Here is a 20,298-nt window from a genome sequence, read left to right as displayed (position 1 = left end):
GATCCGTCTGTCCTGATCACAGGATCCCCTTTTCCTCCCGCTGTCCCACACACAATCCCAAAATTTCCTCCTCGATCCAGTAGTCACTTTCTACCCAGACTTCAGCCTGGCCGGCACAACCATTCCAGCTAAGGGGGAGGAGGACTTCCTCACGCTGGCCGCCTCCCGGCTCAGCCGCAAGAAACGCGTCATCGGGGCTGGAGTTGGCGTGGCCATGGTCCTGGTCCTGCTGGTGGCCATCCCCCTATTGGTCCACACCACCAAAGGGGGTGGGTCTGGAGGAGGGGGCACGCATTATGAGATGCTCGGGAGCTGCAAGATGGTGTGTGACACTTTCACCCCCCCACAGGGAGAGCTTACTGTTGTCTCCCCTCAGCCCCCAGACTTCTCAAACCGCAGGGGAAAACAAGGGTTTAGAGGGAGCCCCGGACTTCCTGGTCCTCCAGGTCCTAAAGGGCCCCCTGGAGAGCCAGGCAAGCCTGGCCCACCTGGTCCACCAGGGCCGGGACCCGGTGGCTACGGTGGCTCTTTCTACAGCCCCAAAATTGCCTTCTATGCAGGCCTCCGGAAACAACACGAAGGAAGTGAAATACTAAAGTTTGATGATGTGGTGACCAACGTAGGGAACTACTACGAGCCGAGCACAGGCAAATTCACCTGCCCTCTGCCTGGCATCTACTACTTCACCTACCATGTGCTGATGAGAGGTGGTGATGGCACGAGCATGTGGGCCGACCTGAAGAAGAACGGACAGGTGAGTGTGGAGTGAGGTGGATGTGATCGTGTGTCTGAAGTGTCTCTCTGAACTTAGTTCGCCCGGTCTGCAAAAAAAATAGGTGTAACTGTTTGGAACAGTTCATGCACAGAATTTAATCCAGATTCTCTCTGCGTGCCACCCAAATTCAAGCAGCAATTCAATAATTGAATCTGGAAAATACAGCAGGATGATAAATCAACCAATTAGGACATTTCAGGGTTTATATTCATTCAGATCAATAATGTCAAATTCCACAATTAAAGAAACAAAACAAAACTGCTTTCATTTCAGGTTCAGCAGCGGCCTTCTCCTGGTTTGCACGTGGCTTTTCTTCTCTGTTTATTCAAGAGCAGAGCTTATTTATGACAGTTTCTTTGTTTCATGTTCAGATTTAGGAATGCTTTGCTCTCTCTAAAAAAGCCCCTGCTCATGCACTTTTCCTCTGCTCCTGCTTGCATTTCACATATTGAATTGTTGGTGTACAGATATCCTCTGTCCATCACCTGGCATTCTGTTTCTGCTCTTGCTCTGGGATTATTCAGAAATTACACTTTCAAAGTTCCCCCATTAATACCATAGGAGTCAAAGGTACAGTGGTTGTACAGTCACTGTCCTTCTCTGGCCACAATGTCCTCCTGCTGCTTACTGGGTTAGGCCTTCAGGATTTTAATCTGAATATCAGCTGATCTCTGTGGCAGAAACTGTTCATGAGCTCCTTTGTTTACCTACAGTCCAAAAGTACATTAAATACAACTACAGAAAAGCCACAAAGACTGTGGCACTTTAATACAAGTGGAGAAGAACTATCAATGTGCTGCTTAATACTGATGTTAAACCACCATGACGTCACCTTTTTGTTTGTGAATTTGTGTTTGACCATTATTTGATTATTTGGAGTAGAGAAAAACTGTCTGATTCAGAGTTTTGCCATTTTTTAAAAATCAGCACTGGCTGTTAATTTGTTATTAATTGGCTTATTTGTGTTCTCAAAATCTTTATTGTTTTCATTCAAAAGTGTTTTTGATTAGGTGTTATAAGATTTACATTTTTAATGTATGCATTAATAATTAGAGTAACAGACCATGGGTTTTGTTTGCCATAATATATTGCCATATATTACTGGCATCAGCAACAGAAAGAGCAGAGGTGGGCCTGACTGGACACTGCACGTCCACCTACACTTGCAAGCAGGCACCTGTTGGATGATACTAGCCATGAATCACACAGTGTTCAATGTAAGATGTGCGCAATTATCAGATTTACTCCAAAATGAACATACTAGGATAAAGAAGACCTGACACTGGCAATCGAGTATATAAAGTTCTTCAGGAAAATTTCCTGAAGAACTTTTCTCACTTGATTTATAACTTCACAAAAGTCGCCCTTCTTTCAGATGTACAATTTGGATATTCTACAGAAATTCTCCTGCTAACTTCTCTGGATTATTTGTGAGAACACAACAGGAGAAATTCTGGATAATCAACCGCGAGTGAACGATTAATTCTCAACCCAGTGACAAACCAAGATTCTCTTGCTGCAATTATCATATATGATTGACAAACTTTGGACGATGTAAGGAGCCAATTATTCAAACATTATCTGTATATAATGTCTAAAAAAAATCTATACAAACTCAAAGTCAACTAAGGCGCCCCCTAATGGTCAATCAAGAATTGTTTTTTTTTTTTTTTAGATACAGTCTCTTCTTCCCTACTACTGTTAAATCTCAAAGTGTGTGGACAAAGAAGAAAGAGAGTAAGCCATTGGAAAAACCAACACTATAATTAATCGTACAACTGGTAAACAAAGGGAGAGGGAGCGGAGACAGAGATTGACAGCCAAGCGATCAGGAGTATAACAATCCCCCAAGTCTCAGTGGAACCAAAGCTAAAATGCAGCAGCTGGCTACTGTCCTCTGAGGAACTCTGACTTTAACGCTAATAACTAAACAAGTACAAAAGCCTGGAAATAGCCTTGAACACAACCATCTGGAGATCTGTGACAAGCTTGAAGTGCTAAGCCTTCTCTCTGTCGAGGTCCTCTGATTCTGACATGTGTGGTGCAGAACAGAAGAGTGATATCCTGGGGATTAGCAGAGAAAAAGACTGGGGTAAAAATCATTCTTTTCATTGTTGTAAACCAAGTCGAAGTGAACTGAGCGCTTGATGGTACAAGGGTGGTTTCTCTGCACGCTACATGAACTGACAGCAATATGCCGCTGCACACCGTCACCCTGCTGAGCTGCTGCTCACTAATATGCTTTACTGAATCTCCCTTTTATAGTCTTTAAAAATAAAGCAAGACAAGGGCTGCACAGATTTAATGGCAAACATTTCCCACAAAATCTCTGCAACACAACCGTTTTAAAAAGTTATTGCACTCGTTTGAGTTTCATTCTTATTTGATTTGATTTGATAATGCTTAGATGTGACAACAAAGTGCTGTAGATCACTGAGCCTGCTGCTTCTGAAGATGATCGCAGTGGTGCACCGTAATGCATGCACAACAGGTTCATTTGTTTATGTCCCGGAAACCTGTTGATAGATGAAATTACATATATGAAAATATCTAAATATCGGCCATACTGTATGATTGTTACCATGCTTCTATCACTGTGCAGGTGATTAGGGCTTGCAGCTAATTAATTGTGCTCATTAATTAATAGTTTGTATTACTAAATCTAAACATGAAACAAAGAAACTAGTGGGAAAATAATGGAAACATTCTCACCAGGATCGACACTGACATTGTTTAATTGCTCCAGCAGTGCAAAACCTACAAAAATCTTATGGAAAATGTTCTGAAAAAAGGTGCACCTCTATAAGGCTGATTATTATTAATTTATAAAGTCATTTAAACGTAATTTTAAAGCATTGCATTATAGTCCGCACATTTTACCACTTCATCAAATCAACTGCCCTTTGCTATGTTCTCAAATGTCGGTCCATGTCAAAGGAAAGAATTGTAATATTTTTTCAGATGCTCTGCAGATGCACAAGTACACACTTATAAAGATCATCTTCTTTTTTTTTAACGTGAATGATTAAGTCCACAAAAACAGTTATTTCTCAGCTCCTCGACATGGCAGAATGTCCTTAAAGTGCAGCGTAAATGGGAGAGACAGTTAAATGCCAGATATAATTGGGGACTTGGTTTGTTGCGTGTTTTCACAGACATTGTCATTCCCATCTTCTCCTGCTGTTCAATTTTTCATAGCTTTTAGATGAGATCCTATGGACCCCCCCCCCCCCCACCTGTGCCCCTTTCTTTACTCACGCACGCACACCTACACACATACTTTTACCGTCCACACTGGCTATTGACTCCTTCCCCATTAATTATCTTTTCCATCAACTAAATTATTTAATCCAATTCAGTGCTGATCTTTCTGCACAGTCTCAATGCACCTTTTTTTGCTTTATGAATAGACAAGCGCTCTGGGAGGAGAATGAAACAGGTCACTGAGGAAAACACAGAGAAAGTTTGATAATCAAGAGTCAGTGAGGACATTTTTTAACATTATTGTTACAGTTCTTCTGAGTAGGTAATGGTAGGGAAATCTATTGAAGAAATAGTTAGGTAAATAATTATCTTTACTTTCTTGCCTGCAGTTAGATAAGAAGATTGATCCCACTCATGTCTGTGGAAAACATCTACAAAAGATTATCATAAAGACTATTATTAAAATGGATGTACAGTCGTCTTCCAGATTGAAAAGTGAATCTCTGCTACTGACTTGATTTATTAACATATTTCTGAGGAATTCATGGTCTGAATTTTCAGCTCTTCTTCAATAGAGCATGAAGAATGCCTTTGTTAATGCCTAAACCTCACCTTAACCTAACCACAGTTCAAATGTTAGCTTTAAATGTAACCAATTACTCAGAAATGAGGTTCTGCCTCATTAGGACCAGGTTTTGGTCTCCATGGGGACTACTGGTTTTGACAAGGTCAGTGGCCAGTATGCTAGAAAGGGTCCTAAAGAGGTAACAAATACCACAACACACACAACTACAAATACACACATACAGTATCTGTGCAGCCTTTAAAGTGAGGACAATCATAGATATAATGCATTCCCTCGAGTCCCTCAAACTAATCTTAACCATCACAACTAAATGCTTAAAGGTGCATTATGTAATAAATCTAAAGCAACTGGCCATAAACTCCTCCTAATATGTCACAGAGACTCAGGAATAATGTTCATATAACAAACTGAACTCACCAACAACAACAGTACAGCCAAAATATTTGCATTAAAAAAAATATATTTTGCAGACTGCAAATCATGTTTATGTTTTGAAATCATGTTTTTGCATGTGGCGCCACCTACCGCCGTCTACCAATCATTGCAGTCAGTAGAGTCTCAGCTGCCGAGCAACCACGGTTGCCAGTTACGCCAGAAAACAAAACCTAAAAGACCTCGGTATTTTGAATTTGAATGTAGTAACTGTTTTTGGCCACATTCTTACATATGGCACCTTTAACCCTGACCAGAACATAAAACTAGAGTTTAGAATTCCTGCCTTGGGTCAGGTCCAGAGTTAAGCCCAATTTATACTCCTGCGTAAAGTGCTCTGCGTAGGCTACACAGAGTCCTCTGCGTCGACGCAGAACCTGTTGTAGAGTCTCTGCGTCGTCTCCGGCTGCACGGAATATTTTTCAAGTGTCCGTCACTCCGTCAAGGGACAACGGAGACGGCAAGAGCTGCGATTGGTCCTCAGGACAGGCTGAGCGAAGCTGCTCTGTGCCGGCTCACTGTGAGCACCGAGCGTCCACAGAGGGCGGAGCTGATCCCCGCCGATAATGCCGCTGCCGAACTATAAATACGTCATATCTTAACACACACAGCACATGTTTAGACTCTAAATGGCCAATTTCTCGCCTCAAATTATCTTAAAACTGCGTTCCGGGACACAGAAAAGTGACAAACGGCCACTGTTTCAACAACAACAGTCTTTCTCCCTCGGACGCCATTGCTCACTGTAGCCAAAAGCACAACAACCTTGCGCAACCCTTGAAATTGCAGCGCCTATCCGTCACCACGACGCAGAAGTATAAAGGCTTGAGTGGTCTACGTTGTGACGCAGACGGATAACGCATTACGCAGTCGGAGAAGTATAATGTGGCCTTTACCGTCACCTTCCTTGACGATTAAGTTTTTTTGTTGTTGTGTGATTTGTGGATTATTTTCGATAAATCTGTCGATTATTTTCACGATTAATCGAGTAATCCTTTGGTCCATAAAATGGTCGAAAACGTAAAAAAATGATGATCAGTGTTTGTCAAACCTGGAAATGATGATGTTCTTACATGTCTTGTTTTGTCCTTAAACCCAAATGATTGAGTTTTAATGATTTCTTTGTTCTTTGAGCTTGGAAACGAAGAAAATATTCACATTTCAGAAGCTAAAATAATAAAAAAATAGTTTTCATCATAAAAAAAGCTTCAAACCGATTAAGCAATTATCAAAGTAGTGGACGGTTAATATAGTAATTGATTAATCATCGAATAATCAAGTAATTGTTTCAGCTCTAGTGATTTGCCTCTCTTATTTGGTGGCAGGATGGAAAACGAGGAGGCGTGGAGAAAAAGGGAATGACAAAAAATGTGCCTGTGTGCTTGAGGTCTGAACCGACTGCTCGGCTGTGATGCGTTCAATGGTGCTCGTAAAATCCACTTGCTCACTCTTGTCTCCTCTCACAGCATTGCGCACACATATACGCATGTCCTGTCTCTAATATTGGTAGGGACAAGCTGGCTTTCTCTAAATATTGTGAGGACATGTCCCCACCGTCCATACGCAAACCTACCTTTGGTTATAACGGCCCACTCATTAAAGAAATGCCGGGATTAAATCGGGTTCCGGCTCATAATTACAGTTCATAGGTCAGGCTTGGACAGATTGTGCTTGGACCGGGCCGGGCGGGTTTTTTTTGGGCCCGATCAAAACTATAACCTCAACCCAATTCTAAGCCTCACCCTAAAACCCTCAAAAGGTCCTTCTAAGGGGTGACAAAACTGGCCAAAATGTCATCACTTGTGTTTTGTATATGTTTTTTGGTTCTCACAAAGATAAGCACACACACACACACACACACACACACACACACACACACACACACACACACACACACACACACACACACACACACACACACACACACACACACACACACACACACACACACAGCAAACCGGCCCAGTAAATTCTTTTTTGTGTGTGTTTCACAGAATGTGTGCACGTGTGTGTGTGTGTGTGTGTGTGTGTGTGTGTGTGTGTGTGTGTGTGTGTGTGTGTGTGTGTGTGTGTGTGTGTGTGTGTGTGTGTGTTTGTGTGTGTGTGTGTGTGTGTGTGTGTGTGTGTGTGTCAGTATTGTGTCTGACTCATAGGCATGGTGTTGATCAATGTCTTGTCAGAGGGAGCTGAGAATAAGACACATCCTGGAGAGAGATCACTGCATAAACAAGCAGGACACAGACAAGTGTGCTGACAGGGAGAGAGATGGATGGATGGATGGTCACAGGAGAATGGACAGAGGAGGTTGAGTAAAAAGGAAGCATCCTCTATTCTTATTGAAGGGAGGAGATGGGGGTGAGAGTGGGAGGTGGGGGGTGAAGCCATTTAACCAGACACATGACCGTATTGAGCAAAATCTGACATCTCAGGCTCTTGTATTGCCTGTGGATTGTGGTCATGGATGGGCAGGTTCACACCAAGTTTGCAAAGCAGAATCTCACAGTTCTAGGGTTCACTATATTATAGTGTCCCATAACTCATCAAAGGATTGGTGTTGAGGTAGGTGACCTTTTCAATGGATATATAATTCCCCACCAATATGTACTTTGCCCTTTACAGTGATGAGCACGGAGTCAGAGTATGAATATTTATAGCTGGACCAATATAGGTGAATCTGGGTTGGTCAGTTGGTCAGTCTGTAGAGACCACACTCACACATACTATAGATTTGTTAATGAGTGCCATAGTAGCATTGCAGCCTCTCATCTCATCAACAGCCTCAGTAACCTCATTAAGTGGCAGCATCATTGGGTTGATGTGACCTCCTGGAGGATGAGACTACTGGACAAAGTGGTGCTTTATAAAAGCCCCAACGAAAGTGACTTAACTTAACAATCTAAGGTGTAAAGGTTAGCAGGAAGGCTGAGAAAAGCAACAAATAATCAAATAATATCTCCAAGATTATTTTTGATGGTACATCAATTTACAACAGGGTGAATGGCACATTGCTCAAAGCCTGAGCGGTTTGCATTGCCTGTAATGGCACTATGAAAATTCTGGTTTTGGGTTGATGTCATGAAAAAGAACTACAAAATTCCACTTCTTGGCATACGTCACAGACCAAATGCACTATATTGCACCATATACACTTAATTATTAAATTCAGGTGTTTCAATCAGGCTTTGGGCTAGCCCCCTTATCTCCAATGAAGGACAATCTTAATCCTTCAGCTTACCAATTACATTTTGGACAATGTTATCCTCCAACTTTGTGCCAACAGTTTGCAGAAGGCCCTTTTCTATTCTGACATGACCGTGCCCCAGTGCACAAAACAAGGACTATAAAGACCTGACCTCAACCCCATTGAGCACCTTTGGGATGGAACTGGAACCGAGATTGTGAGCCAGGTCTTCTCGTCCAACACCAGTGCCTGACCTCATAAATGCTCTACAGAATGAATGAATTTTCAGAGAAGTGTGGATGCTGTTACAGCCGCAAATCAGACATCCTAATACGTTTGTCTATATGGTGTATTTTATGACAGTTGTAAAAAACATTACAGTTTACCAACTGTAGGGGGACACAGAGAGCTAATCATATTTTGTGTTAATTTAATAGAGGAGAATGATTAAAGTTAAAGCTCCACTGAGTAACTTCTGTCATCCTCCTGAAAAATTCAGAATAATTACCAGCACACCGTTGGGGCTGACTTTTGCTTAGGTGATCTCAAAACACCCCCACCCTTTCGCTACCCAGCTGCTAAAGCTGTTTGTTCCCGTCAAACGTCCAGTTCTGTTTTATTTTATTTATTTATTTTTTGGAGCAGAATCGATTACTACAAATGTTTGTCTGCACTTCTCAGCATTTTCTACCACACTAAAACCCTTTAAACCCATCTTTTGTTTACTATGCTATTTGGACTGTCACCTCAAAGTTTAACTTGTGCTCACAGCCCCCTCTACTGGAATACACAGTAAATACTTAAGACACTCTATGTACTTCTAGGCTGTATGAGTTTCTTTAACCCATTAAGGCCTGAAGCACCTGGAAAAAATGCCTCTAAAACCTGAGCTTCAATGGCTACTAAATGACTGATTTCTCAGCCTCTGTAGCAGATATAGGAACACAATTCAAAAAGTATTTGAGAGCTTACACCTGTGGCTTTGCTATGAAATGTAGTTTATTTAGATACAAAATGTAAAATTAAAGTGAATAACTATTATCAATTAAAAAACAGTAAGAAAATAAAGTAATATCAACTTGTGTCAGTGCCTTAATTTAGTCCTGATGGAGTGTGAAGAACAAGAACAGCATGTAATGACTGTAACAGTCTGCTTCACATGTGACGGCTTACAGCGCTGTGGCATCTGCAGGTAAATCCACTGTCACCCCTGGTGCGCGGTTGTAAACACTCCGTCGATTACGGTGGTATTTATCGTCGTTATCGCCGACCTCGTCGTCTTTACACGTCTATGGTAGAATAAAACGCACAACCGATCTCCTGGCGTCAATGGTAGAAATGCGGCAATGCTTTCCCGGCGTCAATGGGTTAAGGTTTGAGTTTGAACAGATATCTGAATTTTTTATAAAAAGTGACATCCATAGTTTCTGTTGTGCGCCCTCCACTGCTATACTGAGAATCACAGAGAGTCGCTGCTAATCTGCAATACAAGTTGTGTAAAACATTAATAGTGATTATGTATTAAATTATATATTTTTTGTTTCCCAAGTTTATGGTAAATCATACATACCTATGAGCTATTAAGATATTTAAATAAACCAGTTAAAAGTTGCAGTAATGACAAGCTTGGACTAAATTAGAAGGAAAATTGGCTGAGCTCCAGCAGGAAGGTGTGATCCGGCTACAGTGAAAGGTGTAAGCTGTTAATTACAGTATGTCAGGCAAGGTGTCAGTGTGTGCCTCACGTGGCGCTTTATAAGACCGTCTCAAACGTATTACATTTTGTGACTTTCATAGTGTGCCATCTCTGCAGCAGTTGTGTGTATTTGTGGAGTAATTCATATTCAAGATGAATGTTTTTCTGCATTACATTGCTATAGTGTCAGACACAATGACCTAACATGATAATGGGGAACAGTTTGTAATAAAGGATGAAAGTCCACCTTTCAGACAACATTTCATGTAGAGCGAATAGAAAGAATGCTCTTCTCTACCCTGCAGCTTACCCTTTTTTTGTCTTGTGTTTCTCCCTGAAAACATACAACCATTATTTTACTATATGATTTCTGTTATAATGGCCTCAGCCATTATATTCTGCAGACTAAAGGGTTTTGTGTGGTTGCTACGGTGTTTTGTCATGCCTTTATTGTTCTTGCCTTTTCCCTCCCCATTATATCATTATTTCTCCTTATCAAGGATGCAGGGTTTTGTTGTCTCTTTTGTAAGCAGCAGTGTTTTACAGTGATAGATAGTGGCTTAAAGTGACATCGATGCTGCTAAATATGTACATTGGATTATTAAAAATTGTAAAAAATCTGACCTGTGACACATTTTGTATGTGCATTTCTCTACAGTTTAAAGCATGAATAATGAGTAGTTGGCAGTTTGTGACTCTTGAGTTTTGCTGTTCCTGTTGTCGCTGTGCATTCACAACAGGTGCTTGTACACACACCAATTTATTACGAGACCGTCAGAGATATGACTTAACAGGAACAGTACAATTCTGTAGCTGTAGGTATAGGCTGTCCATACAAGCCATTTATATCCAATTAAGGCATCTCCTCTACCCTCAAAGGTTTCAGTGCACAGCCAATTAGACACTTTCTAATCAACATCTTTACACCTGGGTCTTGAGTGTCATGGCAAAATATTAGCATTTAGTATGCCAATTAGTGAATGAGCGTGCAGTGCAGGGGAAGGGTTACTTGCCGACCTGTGAAAAGAAACAGGAAACCTCCTTTGTACACATGGATGGAGGCAGAAAGAGCACAGCAGCTTTTACAAAAAAGGGGGCCATTTCATTTGCCCTTCTTCTCCCTGCTACTTTACCCTTAGAGGTCCCTCAGGTGAGTTTAAGAGACCCTGTCTCAATCTCCTCGCTCTGCTCTGAGAGGTCTGTACATCACAGTGAATGAATCCTGTCAGTTTTATTACCACAAGATCAAGGCGCCACTGCGAAACAAAACAATACTGAAAAAAAAGAGAAAACGAGACGCTGCGTGAACATCCTCACCTCACACTCCCCCGCCCCCCACCCGGCTCTGGAATAGACATGCTTGATCAGTTTGTTATCCAACAGGCACCCTCCCCATCACTCAAAGCCCCTCTCAACTTTGGCCTCCTTTCCTCAAATCCTGTGCTCAGACTGTTAAAGTGTATGCAGTTGCTCACCAGAATGTGTCCCTGTCCAAATGTCCCTCCTTTTCACCGCGTATCCTTTCTTCTCCTCGCCCCTTCTGCCCTCTCCTCCATGATTGTTCACCCAGACAAAGCACAGACATAAACATTATGAGCACTCAGTGTGATATTGAGATCATTTCCATAAAAAATGATGGAGATCTTTGGTTAAAGATATTTCAGACACAGAATGCCAGTAATTAGTGACACATAACAGATTTTTTTTTGTGTTATTATTGAGCATTAAACTCTATACTGTAAGTTCCTTCACTCTCTCTCTTTCTTCCTCTGCCACATTTCTCTCTCAGTCTACTCCCATTTAATGTTCCCTCCCTAATAAGAAGTGGAGGCAGTGTAATCTTCTCCTTTGTCCCGGGGGTCTCCCTTCTGCCCAACAGCCACGGATCAAGTAAGAACAGCATCAGGCCAACAGACAGAAATTCACTCCCTTGTCGCTATCAATCTCCGCCACTGTTGACAATAATCCTGATTTGCCTTTCCCTCTTGTTTTCCCTTCCAAAGCCCCAGTGCCTTCTGCCCACTTTAAGAAAACAAGGTTTCCCTGTAATTGTTACTGACAGCCAAACCTGTAGATTCCTCTGTGCTGCTGTGCACTGCATACAGTTTGGCCTGGTCCAAGATTTGTTTTTATTTTATGGAGTGGGGGCAGATTTGGATTGAGTAAAGGTGCCAAAAAAAGGTTAAATTACTAATGAAAGAGTGCATCAGCACACATAGTGTGCTGTAAAATCAATACACAATTTAAGTAAATTATATCTGAATGTAACAATTGCACTTACTTTTAATTAAATTGTTCCCACTTTGTCCTATCTGTTAGAGAATAGAGAATAAATAAGATAGTAGTAAAACTATTTTTATGATGATTTCTTTGTTATATGGTGCAAAGAATCCAGAAAATATTGCTCTAATAATTAAAAACAGCTCTAAAACGGAATAATCGATGTCCAAAATAGGTGACCATTTATTTAGAAATCGATTAATAATCGATGAATTGAATAATCGTTGAGATCGTAGAGTTACAACTAATTACAGCTGTGAAATCAATGTACACTACTACCAAAATAATATTGATAATAATCATTATTATAATTATTACATAACTGAAAAGTGAGGTTATTATTTCATCTTTTTAGACATATAACATGTCACATGTAACAAATGTTTGAAATAACATTACATTTCTCTTCCTAATTCTTGGTTTACTGGTGTGTCTAAGATGAAATTTACTATGATAATATAAAAATGATGACTGTGACAATATTTAAAATTCAGAAATATGACTTTAGAGTGTAAAATGAACAGCAAACATGTTCACTGGATCATGGTTTGCATACGAGGAGAATGTAATCATGAATATAACAAAAACTCAACACTTTAAATGTCAGCGTCTCCACTCTGACTCAACAGAGGCTAAGTAAACCTCTGTGTCTCATAGGGAAGCCAACCATAAAAGCCATAAATAACATTGTGTCCTTTTGGCTGGCAAATATAATTAGCTGATGTTCATGTTTTAAAGGCCATTTCAATGAGACGGTGTAAATATCACTGCTGCAACTTTTGTTATGACCCTTAATTGTGGGCAATCGAGGTATAGGCAGAAGCCAGCGGCACAAGGAGCGATGATAAAATGAAGGCTTGTAATGCTGTTGTCCGTGTACATGCAGAGCTAAACCAGTCTGTCTGTAATCCTGTATACTGTACTCATAGCAAGTTAAAGCAGCAGTCTGTCAGCTTCTAACTCGGCTGAAAACACCGTCAGGGGAATCGCGCCGCTCAACCATGTAGACAGATGTTGGATGTACAAGATGTCAGAATCTCTTTGCTGTTATATTTTTCCTAAAACCTATTAGGGTCTCCTCAGGGGAGCTGTTCAGTCCCTTCAGTGCAACGCAGTCTAAGAATATGAAATCACAAAATGTCTTCTATGCCGTGTGGTTTTTCACAGGTGTTCACTTGAGATTCATAAAAAAAAATCAGGGACGAGCATGGCTGTTATCGACATGTAGAAGAAACACTGGAGCGTCTATGTGTGTGTGTGTGTGTGTGTGTGTGTGTGTGTGTGTATGTGAGATCTCATCCTGACCTCCCACTAGTATTTCATGGGCCTATTTGACCACTGTAGCCTATCCTGTGCCCCCATTTATTGTGATTGTGTGGAGTGATTGAGGAGTTGGACCTATTAGGAGGGGAGCTGCCATGGCTGCCCGACTACCAATTACTGTAGCCTGCAGCCATGTAGCGCCTGGCCTGACGTATCTGGAGGTAGAGAGGGGTGAGGGATGCTGTGAGGAGGGGGGGTCCTCAGGAGACCTGCCACAACAGCACGCCGTTAATCAATCCGATTTAGACCGGACAGGGACACACTTAGTCGCTGCTCCCGCCAACACTGCCACGGTGGGGAGAGGAACTGTGTGCGTGACCTGCATCTCATCGGAGTGTAAGGACACAAAAAGATGGATAGATGGGTGCGGAATGAAGAGATAGAGATGGGGTGGCGAAAGGGAGAGGAATGATGGAAGGGGCGTGAGGCGTGGAGGGAGAGACAACAATTAATGGAGAGATGTGAGTTGAATTAAAACAAAGGAAATGTATCGATTCATTTCTGTCTCCTGGAGAAGGGAGGGGGGATTAAAATGTTCACCTTTTGATCACAGGGAAAAAATGCTTGGGTGGAGAAATATAGCGAGTCAAAAAGAGATCACTGAAAATGCAAATAAAGAAAAGCTCATTATTGGATGAAGGACGAGGAGAGACGGTTAGTTTAGTCTTTTCTTATTTGTCTTATATGATCACGATGAAGTCAGGAAGGTTTGTTGTCTGGTGGAGATGATGGACCATATCCTTAGTCAGACCCACAGAAGGAGACAAGGATGGAGTGAGGGTGGCATATTTGCATTCATTAATATGTATGCGCTTGTGTACTTTATTTTCCACTATTAAATGAATCGCTTGCTTGAATAATTGGTTACTTATCCAATGATGGTGCAATTTATTATCAGGAGATTTGTCGGCTGGGTGCAAAAACAAGTTAGGCGTTGGAAGTCAGAAGGGGAACGGATGGAATAAGTGAATTGCCTAATCCTACTGTATGAGGAGCTCTCTCCATTCAATCAGTTATTCGTTTAGGTAAAATGTCTCCTGTTACGTGAAATGATAATGTGAGAGCTGCAAAGGCTGCTACAGGTGTTTGAAAACCTCTTTTTAATTTCAACATTTATATGAGACAATTAGTGATGGAATATATGTGTATTAATGGATATCATATTGGATCAGCCCTCCATGGTAACGTATTTATTCCCTGTTTTGTCAACATGTCGTCACATAAGGTCTCCAATTTTAACGACTGGTTTGACCATAACAGACCCAATAACCTTTTAATCAGAGTGTGCTTCTCCCAACATAAACCTGTCCAGAAACATTGGTAATGCATGACCTATCAGACCATATTGCTTTTTAATATCATACAATGTGAAATGTGAAATTCAGCAAATGCTGAATGCTGCCATTAATTCTAGTTTTACAAAGGTCATAATGTCAAGACCTTGTTGAAACTGTGATGAATTCATTGTTATATTTTCAGTCAACATCATGGTGGTGTTCATCTTTTTCCATGCTCAATCACTTGATCTGAACACATCCAGAAAATGCAGGGAACATTTGTGTAGGTTTTTTTTTTTTTTAAGTTGTGTAAAACCTGTGTTTGTCCTACTATTTCACCGTATGTCATTTTACTATTCCAATACAATTGCAAATTATCACAGAATTTGACAGACATAAAAACAACAAAACTAGAGTTTTGTACACTCTACAGTATACACTACCAGTCAAAAGTTTGGACACACCGCAGAGTGAAGGCGAAAGAGCCAACAAGTGCTCAGTATCTCTGGGAACTCCTTCCAGGTTTTCCAACCTGGTGCAGGAGTGTGCATGGCAGTGCATATATACTGTACATAGGAAATTAATTGAAGAATATCGAATGAAAGTCTAAATATATATAGAGAAAGTTTGAATATATATAAAGAAAGTCTGAATATATATACAGAGAGAGAGAAAGTCTGAACATATATATAAAGTGTGAATATATACAGAGAAAGTCTGAATATATATAGAGAAAGTCTGAATATATGTAAAGTTTAAATATATATCGTGAAAGTGTGACAGTGTTATATAGAGTGAATGATTGAATATATACAAAGAAAGTGTGAATATACACAGAGAAAGTCTGAATATATATAGAGAAAGTGTGAATATATATAAAGAAAGTCTGAATATATATAGAGAAAGTCTGAATATATATAAAGTTTGAATATATATAGTGAACGTCTGAATGTATAGAGAGAAAGATTGAATATATACAAAGAAAGTCTGAATATATACAAAGAAAGTCTGAAATAATAACCAAATACAATTAATCCAAAAGTCACAACTGTGTGCACCCATTGATGACAAGCAGTAGCAGTTTAGTCACCCCCTTTTTCCAGCATTTAAAACGTGAATGTGTCTGCATTCATAGCACTCATTTGTCGCGCTGCTTGACAAAATAAAATGATTTCCTGTACAATTCCCATGAGACCCTTTTTTGCAACAGGTGGTTCAGGTGGGAGGGCAACAATCCCATGGGGGAAAAAAACTTGATAGTGACTAAGAAAGGTTGTGCTCTCAGATGGCCAAAGATCACTGCACATCTCATCTATCTGCCCAGTGGACAGGAAGGCATCTGCACTGACATTACACCAAGATCCCAGAATGACACAGGAAGTAAAATGGCACTGGTTACATCCAGATAACTTGAGCAGTGCACTGGCTGTGGGAGTGAAATTAGGTCAAAAGATAAATTAGATACATTTTTATTGGGACTGTTATATAATGGATGCATTTGCCAATATTTGTGATCGTGTTATTTATGGGTGCACCTGATAATTCATATTTAGATGACCATAGTGATCTAAATATGAATTAGCACCATCCAGTGCTGGTGTTATAAATATCCATCCATCCATCGTCTACCGCTTTATCCTCCACATGAGGGTCACAAGGGGGGATCTGTACCAATCTCAGCTGACATAGGGCGATAAGCGGGGGACACCCTGGACAGTTTGTCAGTCCATCACAGGGACACATGTTGACAAACAACCATTCACTTTCACACCTACGGTCAATTTACCGTGTCCAATTTACCTAATCCCCATATTGCATGTTTATTGGACTGTGGGAGAACACACACACACACACACACACACACACACACACACACACACACACACACACACACACACACACACACACACACACACACACACACACACACACACACACACACACACACACACACACACACACACACACACACACACACATTGAGGCTTTATTAATATAAAAAATCTTATTTAATGTTATAGCGTTTTGATTAACAAGGTTAAAAAGTGAAGTGTTAAAAAAAATAAAAACTGAAGATAATACATTTGGTCATACATAAATATGAATTTTATTGTGGTGTAATAGATATGAGACATAAAAGTGTTGTGATAAAATAGTATTTTAAAAAGTGTTTTAAAAGAAAGGCCTGTCTGTCTCAATAAGATCAGAAATTTAGGGTATAAAAAGCTGTTCTTAAAAAACTCACACAGAAGAACAAACCATGTGTGAACAACATGAAATTGTCAGACAGATGTATCAGTATAATATCAGTACAACACCGTCATTGGGATTAAGACACCAGATTATGAGAAGCCATGAAGCTCCTGCAAATCCATCATCCTTTTTTTACCCAGATGTTTCTCCTCATCTTTCCAGCCTATGAACACATTTATTTGTCTTTATCTCAGGTGAGAGCCAGTGCAATCGCTCAAGATGCAGATCAGAACTACGACTATGCCTCTAACAGTGTCATCCTTCATCTGGACGTGGGCGACGAAGTGTGTGTACAGCTGGACGGCGGCAAAGTTCACGGGGGAAACACCAACAAATACAGCACCTTCTCCGGCTTCCTCATCTACCCTGACTGACAGTACACTTATGTTTATATACTATATATCTCTCTATCTCTCTCTTCTGTTATCAAGAAAAAAGTTTCCTGTCCATCCTGCATCGTAACATGTCACGCTTCCATCAAGAAATCACATTCAGAACGTCTAACATGAAATAACAGGACCACAGTTCATTTATTGACTTTGAAGAGAGTTTGTGTAAAAATGCAAATGGTATTGTATCACCACACACACACACACACACACACACACACACACACACACACACACACACACACACACACACACACACACACACACACACACACACACACACACACACACACACACACATATATATATTCATACAGCTTACTTCCTTACTTCTGACACATGCTAGTGTAATCTATGCCATGTCCAGTATGTGTTAGCATGGCTAAAACACAAACAATTAACATGGCGTACAAACACACGCCGAGTGGTTCCACTGAGAGTAAATGGTCGTTTCAGTCACCGGTTTGAAATCTGCTGAAATGATCTCTGAATGTAGACTGTAAATTGAACAGTGTGTATTTGGCTGCAGCCTCTCACCTCCACTGTGAAATGGTTTTTCAATGTGGCCCATAGTAGACACCAAATGAGAAAAGTCATGAATATATTGATCGCAGCTGATAATACAGCCGACACCACCACCATAATCAGTGTGCTGTGTTCACGCCCGTGTGCAAGCATTCAGTATGTGTGTGTTTACTGGAGGCTTTAAGAGTGTCACGTTGCTGTCATTTTAACTCGGACAGTCTGTGACTCCTGTTAAAGTAGGGGGTGTCAAGTTGTCGGTAACAGTCCCTTAGCTCACACACAGTATACTGATACTGAGGTTTAGCTTTGAGATTTTTCCTGAGCCAGAGTCTCATCATGTCCCGCTAATGAGCTGCAGCCTCACCTGTTTAGTCACACTCAAACTTGGCATCTGCAGTGGGCACCGTAGTGATTATGACTTAATTATAAATAAGTTAAAATTAAGTTTTACATTTCAGAAATATGGTCAGTTCCTTTCTTGCCAAGAGTTGGATGAGTAGGTTGATAACACTTTCATTTACTGCCACTGTAGCAACTAATCAGTCCTGAATCAGCCACGCAGCTGGGTGCGGGCAAAGACCTGCTTTAACGCGCTTCAATGCAGGTGTTTGTGAACTTATGTAGCAGTAAGAAACGAGCAATCCCTCTGTCACCCATACTTGATCAGTGAACTCAATGCAGCTGCCCTTATAAAGACTCCGTCACTCCCTGTGCACCGTCACCATGACCACAACAATCAATCAAAGTGTAAATAAACACAAGACCTGATAATCAGGATAAATGATCAGAATGGCTCCTACAGCAACATTTCTGCATGAAATAATCTAATACGACAAGACTGATGCTATATATTTTGTTGAGCAGTGTTATAACGAGGGATGAGCCGATATGATACCCAGAACTGTTCCAATACTGAAATCAAAATCACTTTCCTGGATATTGAATGGATAAAAAAATGTCAAATCTGATACATTCCAATATATTGAAGAACGTGGGTTCACGACCCGGTTGGAACAAGGGCCTTTCGGCATGCAGTTTGCATGTTCTCCCCGTGTGTGCGTGGGTTTTCTCCGGGTCCTCCAGGTTCATCCCACAGTCCAAAAACATGCAATACGGGTATTAGGTAAATTGGCCACTCTAAATTGACCGTAGGTGAGAGAGTGAGAGTGGATGGTTGTTTGTCTCTATGTGTCCCTGTGATGGACTGGTGAAATGTCCAGGGTTTACCACGCCTTTCGCCCTATGTCGGCTGGGATTGGCACCAGCAACCCTCATGTGGAGGATAAAGCGGTAGAAGATGAATGAATGAATGAAAATCAGCTGTCGCATTTTAGCTGAGTCATGTTGTTGGCTGTTTACTTAGAATAAGTAAAACTGTTACACAGTTGGAGAATTGTGTATTTTAAACAGCTTGTATTTAAAATAATAGGGATACATTTATGGGATAAATAGCTTGACTCACACACAAATGTGTAAAATTGACTGTATATGACAGTATCAGTCGATTCTGGATAAAAATTGGTATTGTGCCATCCCTGGTTATTAAATTAGCCAAATTTTTTCCAACACTCCATAGACAATTTCTGGATTTCAATTTCAAGGTACTGGACATTTAATTGTTCTTGCCTTTTAATGGTGCCATCCACTTTACTCTCTCCGCTATAACTCATGTACCAAAGGAAATGTACGGTACTGCTAGTTAGCCAGTGTGTTAGTGTGTGATTGATCATGACTGTTCTGCAGACGAAGCTCTGCACTAAAGAGCAAACACTCAGGAGAACTAAAGGTTCACAGCCAGACTCCTGACCTCTGCACAGCTTAGTAAACATGGCCAAAAGTCAACATTAATAATATTTCATTTATTTCCCTGGTCATAAAGGTCAAAACTTGTATGCAGAATAGTCTGTTGTTCGTTAGTGTTTGATAGTTTGAAGGCACAGAGAAAGAAACTGGTCGTTACCAGCTACAGTTTTGCCAAGTGGATATAATAATAAGGATTTGCTCTGTATTTGAAGGATAAAAATGTATTGAACAGATACAGAACGCTCTAATGAAGATTACGCAGTTTGAACGAGGGAAACTAAAATCCTCCTCCTGCTGTCGATGTGTCTGTTTCTCATTGCCATCCAACTAAAAATGCGCAGTTTGAATTGATCGTCCGATTCACTGTGAGTCCTGTGTGTCATAGCAACGAGATGTAAAGGTAAAATGGCGACAGGAGGATACTGCACAGGTGAGGGGGAAAAGGAGATTGCAAAAATATAATGACATTATTATATTGATTTTTAAACTCATATTTGGTTGCAAGAAAGCTACATAGAAATACTATTGTAAAACATTGAAACTGGTCATGTAGCCTGTGTAATGTGTAGTATAT

General features: G+C 40.7%; 1 protein-coding gene across 1 annotated transcript; it reads left to right on the top strand.

Annotated features, from left to right (window-relative positions):
• Window positions 1–211: 211 nt before the first annotated feature.
• Window positions 212–17,381, top strand: c1ql4b (complement component 1, q subcomponent-like 4b; the record flags this gene model as incomplete). The annotated part of the gene is made up of 2 exons (XM_083891889.1): window positions 212–754; window positions 17,202–17,381. Exons 1-2 carry the CDS (start codon window positions 215–217, stop codon window positions 17,379–17,381), a joined length of 720 nt encoding a protein of 239 aa, XP_083748015.1. The 5' UTR covers window positions 212–214.
• Window positions 17,382–20,298: the final 2,917 nt, after the last annotated feature.

Source organism: Microchirus variegatus (genome assembly GCF_963457635.1).
Source record: "Microchirus variegatus genome assembly, chromosome: 7".
NCBI lineage: Eukaryota > Metazoa > Chordata > Actinopteri > Pleuronectiformes > Soleidae > Microchirus > Microchirus variegatus.
Note: the sequence above shows the minus strand (reverse complement) of the source record. Positions and strands in the feature narration are given on the sequence as shown.